Below are 6,915 nucleotides of genomic sequence, written 5' to 3'. Positions count from 1 at the left end.
GCTCTTTGCCGGGCATCTCTTCTTGCGTAGTTCTTTCAGACTCCGGAGCGCTGTCAGCTTGTGAACCTGTGGCCCGGCATTCGTACTCTGGTATTAAGTCCCCTTGCTCTTCCTCCTGCTCACTCTCATAGGGCGAGCTCTCAGCAGGCTCATCGAACAGATGGTGTCTAACGTATTGACCGCATTAGCCGCATTAGGAGAAACTATACTACTGGTACGGAATTTAGTCCAACTTGCGCTCTCGACCTTTTCCCTCCTCGCTCGGCAGCAGTAGTCTGAGCAGGTGTTTTGGCCGGGGTTTTCGGGCCGGGTGTCTTTGATGGCGGCATCTTGGCCGGCGTCTTGGGCCCGGGTGTCTTTGATGGCGGCGTCTTGGCCGGCGTCTCGGGCCCGGGTGTCTTTGATAGCGGCGTCTTGGCCGGCGTCTTGAGCCCGGGTGTCTTTGTCTTCTTTCTCCTTGGGGCCTCCTCCTCCTCTTCTTCCTCCTCTTCTTCCTCGTCCTCCTCCTCTTCTTCTTCCTCGTCGTCGACGTCATCGTCCTCCTCGCACTCTTCGTTGTCGTCGTCGCCATCATCGTCGTCTTTCGGGCCCGCATTGCTCGAGCTGCCCCCTGCTTTACCTTTCGGGCCCGCCTTGCTCGAGCTGCCCTCTCCGGCGTTCTCTCCTCTGGGCTTTTTACGGGAACTCGACCCACCACCTTCAACCTCGCCTTCGTTGTCGTCGTCGGCGTCGTCGTCGGCGTCGTCGTCAGCGTCGTCGTCGTCGTCGTCGTCGCTCACCTCCACAATCTCACTTCTCTTCCTCTTCGTCGGTTTCCCCCAACGAGTTCCTGTCTCCTCGGCCTTGATGCCCGATGCTCTCCGGTCAATCCGCAACTGATTGTCCATCAGCACCTCCCAGTCAACGTGAAAGTAGGGGAATGACAGCGGCGGTGGAGTCTGCCTGGCGTTTTTATCGCGCTCATTATAAACCACCAATAGTCTCAGTCACGGTGCAACTTTACAAGCATTGAGCCATACTCTGACATCTTTGTCCGACTGTAGGAAGATGACCTGTTCAGTTAACGGCCGGTAAACACGATATTGACCCGACGCGGTCTTGGAAAACTCCTCGTCGAGGACAAGAGACCCGACCAAATGGCGTATCGCGGGGTGTGGCAAGTCAGAAGCACCGCCGCGGGTTTCAGGGTCTAGTTGTACCCCCCTGACCATCCTCACGACCTCCGATAGATACGGACCGGGAAGTGAACTAAACGTCAGGTAGGGATGCCCACCAAAGGTTCTTGGAGTCCAATTAGGCATTTCCCAAGGCTTCTAACGTAGTCCCAACTTCGCCCCTCCGAGTCGCTCAAAGCGGTATTTGGAGGGGAAACAATGTGAAATGCCGATAGGCCGATCAGTAAGATATGGTGCCCTTTCGACCTTCCGGGTCTTCGCCGAGAAGAGCTCGTCGGCTTCCTCGGATGTCTCTTCATCGTCCCTCTCATCTCCGACGTCTGCCTTGTCCCTCGGCTTCTCCGCTTCGTCTTCCGACGAGGCAAATTCGTCAATGTCAGGGTAGACCTCGTCCTCGTCGTCGGGCAGAGGCGCCTGGGCCTGCTTGCTCCTCTTTGTGGAACTGCGAGTTGGTGCCGTCTTGCGCTGCTTGCCCTTGCCTTTTGTGTCGGTCGCCTTCCCCTTGGTCTCCTTCTTCTTCGCTGCTTTCGCCTTCGCTGACTTCGCCGCACGCTCCTTCTCTTTGAGTGCCTCAGAGAACTTCTCTCTATCCTCAGCAGACTTACGTTTGGCAAGATCTTGGAGTGTACTGCTCACACAGACTTTGATCAAGGCCCCTTGTAAGGTGCAATCTTCCTCCGGCTGTTGAAGCAGGCATCTGAATTTATTCCAGGGTGGATAACTGAGCAGGAGTCTCACGGCCTCGTCCCATTACTCGTCTGTTGCCATAGTTCTGCTGGCAATCGCATTCTCGACAAAGTAGTCGTGTACAGCTTCGAACATGTTCCTCCATTGGGCCGGCATAATGCCGAGCAAGGACTTAACTTCGGCGCCAGTAAATTTGCTCTTTTTCGCATACCCCTGGCGGGCGTCAGAGGGCGAGAGATATAGGACTTGATAGAAATCTTGCCTCTGCTATGCACGCTGCTCTGCTAATCGACAAAACCCAGGGGCCCTCCTTATCGGCCCATTCCATTCTTTTCTTCGGAGATGACCTTCCCGCTTGGGCTAATGCCGACTTGTTCTTACCCGACCGAGTTCTCACCATTGTAGTCAGTTGCGTTAGGAAGGTGGTCCAAAGACGGTTGACCGTTGGTGGATGCCTTCAGGAGGATAGACTCCGGGGAAACAACGGGGTATTTAGACCCTTATATAGAACAAAGACTGTGCGAATTACCATCGTGAGGGTGTGCTGGAATCTGCAACTCGTAACGCCTAACCATATACAAAAGGCAGGGGACGACAAACAAAGGCTCATCGTCGCCGGATTAGGTTAATGAATGAACCAACACGAGTGCTTTGACGGAGGTTTGCAACTGTTGGTGGTGAGGTCAGACGATGTTGTGATGAATGATGTCAGGTCGCATGTGCTTGGCAAAGCTTGGCTCGCGGCTGACGACCCCGGGGAAACGATCGTCGGTCTGTGCTACAGTGGTCATTTTGCTCAGTCAGAATTCCAGCAGTATAAACCCACTCGATACCAGTGCCAGTGAACGCGAGAATGAGGCATACGACGAAGCAAAAGACGCGCACGACAAGCCAAAAGACCATCACGACTGATCAAGAAAGCGGATGTCATCCACACCTTGCCCCCTGTGCCCAAGGTATTACCGTCGCGCGGGACATCTTGCAAGACATATTTACCGGCATCATGGCGGTGACGATGCGCCTGAGGACGAGCGTTTAGAAGACGAAACTACGCTGCCAGACGCCGGGCCTGGTACGCTTACTTTGGTAATTGATGGCTCGGACGATTCTACAGACTCAGAAGCCGACTCTGAGGCAGAATCCGACTTTGACCCTGACTCCGACGACGATGGCCCTGCGGCGATCGCCCCCCCGATCTCAGAGCAAGCTGACGATAATCAAAGGGCCACAGCATACCTACCCAACAGTGGACAAAGACTAGGTCGGGTCCAGGGCTATCGGGACTATATGGATGAGAATTGGAAGCCCTGGGCACCGTTCAAAGACGCAGCGGAATGGAGATTGGCTCGTTTCTTTATCGAGCACAAGCTGACCTCTATATCAATTGACGCCTACTTCAATGAGGGGTTGCACAAGACGACAAAGAACGAGCGTTCCTTTCAGTCCGCTTATACTTTCCAGAACCAGCTCGACAAAATGACAAGCTCCCCACCTAACTTTCAATACGGGACCGTCGGGGACGGCTTTGGAAGAACGACCGACTTATATTACAGGAATCCGGTCGAATGCGCGAGGTATCTCTTGGGTCAACGTTGCTACAAGTCGAGCATGGTTTATCGGCCGGAGAGGGTTTACGACGCGGACGGATATCAACTCTATTCCGAGATGCATACAGCGGACTGGTGGTGGAATATGCAGGAAAGACTTCCTACCGGGGCCACGATTGTCCCGATTATCTGCAGCTCCGACGTCACGCATCTGACAAACTTCTCCGGAGACAAGAAGACCTGGCCGATATATATGACGATAGGCAATATACCGGGAAAAGTACGATCCAAGCTGTCGACCAAGGCGCATTTGCTACTCGCACTATTGCCAATACCTCCTAAGATAATTGGCGACGCGACGTCAAAGGGGAGACTCCGGTCCTGGGGGGCGGAGACGCTGAGGAGAGTCATGTCAGTTATACTGGAGCCTCTGCTGGACTTTGACCAAAGGCTCGGCGTCTTAATGGGCTGCTCAGACGGGTACGAGAGACGTTGTTGGCCGATTCTGACGGCATGGCTTTCGGACCACATGGAGAGCTGCAATATTCTGAATACCAAGTTCAACTTGTGCCCCAAGTGCGAGATACCCATCAATAGACTGGGCGAATACGAAGCAGAACCGCTCAAGACCTACCCTCGTGATCAGGACGAATACAAGAGAATGTATCGTCAGTACAGGGCGCTGAAGGTACTGGAGAATCCGACGAGAGACGAAAGGCGGGAGCTGAAGACGCTGACCAAGTGGTTCGATTCTCGTGGTTTACAACCTCTGTACAACCCTTTCTGGAATCTCCCCTTCGTCCAAGCCTACGACCTCCATAAGCCAGACATGTTGCACGTGGTATACTTGGGAATCCTGAAACATCTTATGGAGTGGCTGGAAGACTTCCTGAAGGAACATGGTCGTTTGGATGAATTCAACGCCATATGGACATGGACGCGCATGCCACCTTACCCTGGATTTACCCCACCGACGAAGCCTTATCAAGCGGTCAGTCAATGGCAAAGGAAGGAGATGCGTAATTTTCAGAAAATAATCTTACCAGCCCTGGCGTCTGCCCTCAGGAATCCGTCATCTGCCCAGGCAGAGCCATTCAAGAAACCCTTTCAATGCGTCCGGGCATTGATCGACTGGGCACTAGTCGCCCAGCATCGTTCTCATAACGAGCTGATGATAGCCATGTTGGATAGTTACCTAAAGGCTTTCCATAGGACGAAGGATATCTTCAGGAAATATCGCGCGACTAGAGAGACTGACAGACTTGTGGCGGAACGACGGAGGGAATTGCGCGGGGAATACGACGTCGAGTTAGCAGGCCTAAACGACTCTTTAGGCCAAAGACGAAGGGTTATCGCAGACCAAAGGCTAAATCTCCAGGCGGAAACCGACGAGATCTTGCGAGCAGAATCCCACTTCAACTTCCCCAAGATAAACCTCATGGGCCATTTCGCAGAGCACATTCGTCAATACGGCAATATTCCGGACTATTCGACGGAGTCTTGCGAGTCAGCCCACAGGGATCAGATCAAAATACCGTATCGTCGGAGCAATCGCGTCGATCCCGCAATGCAGATACTTCGGACGTTTAACCGTGATTATACGTTTTCCATTTGCGAATTAAATCTTCTACAAATTGCCCGGGACGGTTTTTCGACCACTGAGCTTGTCGGCAATCTCGACGTCTTAGAGCCACGTCTGAGGAGGAGGATGCAAGCTGCAAGACGGGATCTTAGAGACCCTCAGGACGACCCGGCGTTTCAAGTGCAGGATATCGCGCCATTGGTCTATTTACCAAGCGACACCAGGGTGGAGAAGAGGTGGGTCAAATGCCCGGTCAAATTAACAAATGTCGGGAGTGTAGATATCGCAGGTGCTACAAAGAGACTGGGGTATTACATCCGGCGGTATTTCAGGAGGGAGCTATGTCTTGGATACGAAGATATGCCCGAAGACATCGATAGCTGGCGGGTAAACACATTCAAACAGCTCAACGTACACGTCCTTTTGCACGGCGAGGGCGACGAGAGGACAATTCACACACTTCGTACGACGGGAAAGTCAGGTTATAGACGGGGAAACGCGCGCAACGACTGGGTCTGGTTTCGTCAAAAGCCGGCTGACCTGGACGCTTTGCAGGGTTTATGCCCAGCAAGGCTGCTTGCGGTCTTTAAGCTCAGGGACCCAAGACGAAGGGGGGCCAGACTTCTGGCTGCGATACACCCATTGAAGCTGGACTTCAATGGAAACCCCAACGTCGACCACGGGCTAATAATGGTATCACGCTGCTCAAGCTCTCCTGACGATATATGGGTAGTAAACATAAAAAGCATTTTGGGCGCCGCTCATTTGGTGCCTGAGGCGACGTCATCTACGAACAATAGATGGTTTATCAATAGTACGATCGATCTATCGACATACGGATCAATCTACTGAAGTAAGACGGGACGTTGGACTGAGTTTTTTATAATGATACTGACGACATGAACACCAGACAAGAGACTTTAGACAGGTGAACTTCTGACGATAGGTTTTGAGCAGGGGGGATTATGACGAACGGGGAAGACAAACGGGAATTAGGCGGGAGTCCTTAGACATGTTAAACAGTGGATATTCGACGCACTAGATTGTATTGTACATATTAGGTGGAAGGTATTACACGGGCCCGGGGGTCATTAGAGTTTGTATTTCAGACGAAGTGATTATTGGACTTGGATTTTGGACAGAATTATGTCCGAGTCAAATGACGAAGATTTCCCAATTGAGCCATCTTCGTCTTTTGACGGATAGTGAAGACGGGGACATTTGGCATAAGACGAGCGTAGGATAGATTGATTCAAAAGACGAGCTAATGAGGTCGCATGACCGGTTTCGTAATTGGAGCTCTAAATGGACAACGTTTTGTGGTCGAATGACGGGCGGCCAAAAATAGCGGGACATACGACGAGATCTCAGAGCCAAAAGACGAGGTCTTGGGGGCAAAAGACGAATTTGGGCATCTGGGTGCCGGAATTCGTCTTGGGGAAACCCATTTTTTGCTGATGGATGATATTGATTATGTTAGATGAGGCAGAAAAGTGCTCGGAAGATACAGTAAGCGTTAGGTGCTTCGGGTTAGGATGGCGGGAAGAAGGATCAGGATCGGTTATGGGATTTCATTATGTTCGTCTGATATTTCTTTAGGTGTGGTCACTGGGGTTAGTAATCAGGTTTTTCATTGGGGTTAGATTCTGGGCTTCATCCCCACTCTCTGTACTTCTCTTTCTTCCTTCTTCACGCAACGTCTTCATTCTGTTTGTCAGTAATATATTCTGTTTCGATCGGTACTCAGTCCGATACCCGGTCCAAGTCTGAGAACGTATCCAAGTCGATCCTAGCCTCAGTACCTAACACAGAATCCTTCCCGAAAATCCAGCCCTGTTAAACTACTTTGCGTCGACTTAGATTGACTCCTGATACGTAATGTCTTCCACCTCCACGCTTTAGTGGCAATTCCCTGAGGCACTCA

At 51.9% G+C, this 6,915-nt stretch overlaps 2 protein-coding genes across 2 annotated transcripts; both read right to left on the bottom strand.

Moving 5' to 3' along the window:
- Positions 1–237: 237 nt before the first annotated feature.
- Positions 238–942, bottom strand: H6S33_002371 (uncharacterized protein; the record flags this gene model as incomplete). The annotated part of the gene is made up of 1 exon (XM_044833919.1): positions 238–942. A coding segment is annotated over one exon (705 nt), but the record flags the coding sequence as incomplete, so codon positions are not given.
- Positions 943–990: 48 nt separating this feature from the next.
- H6S33_002370 (uncharacterized protein) lies at positions 991–2,075 on the bottom strand (the record flags this gene model as incomplete). Its single annotated transcript, XM_044833808.1, has 3 exons — positions 991–1,281; positions 1,330–1,872; positions 1,930–2,075. Coding segments are annotated over 3 exons (980 nt in total), but the record flags the coding sequence as incomplete, so codon positions are not given.
- Between the last annotated feature and the right edge of the window lie 4,840 nt (positions 2,076–6,915).

This window comes from Morchella sextelata (assembly GCF_020137385.1).
Source record: "Morchella sextelata strain SCLS chromosome Unknown scls_13, whole genome shotgun sequence".
NCBI lineage: Eukaryota > Fungi > Ascomycota > Pezizomycetes > Pezizales > Morchellaceae > Morchella > Morchella sextelata.
Note: the sequence above shows the minus strand (reverse complement) of the source record. Positions and strands in the feature narration are given on the sequence as shown.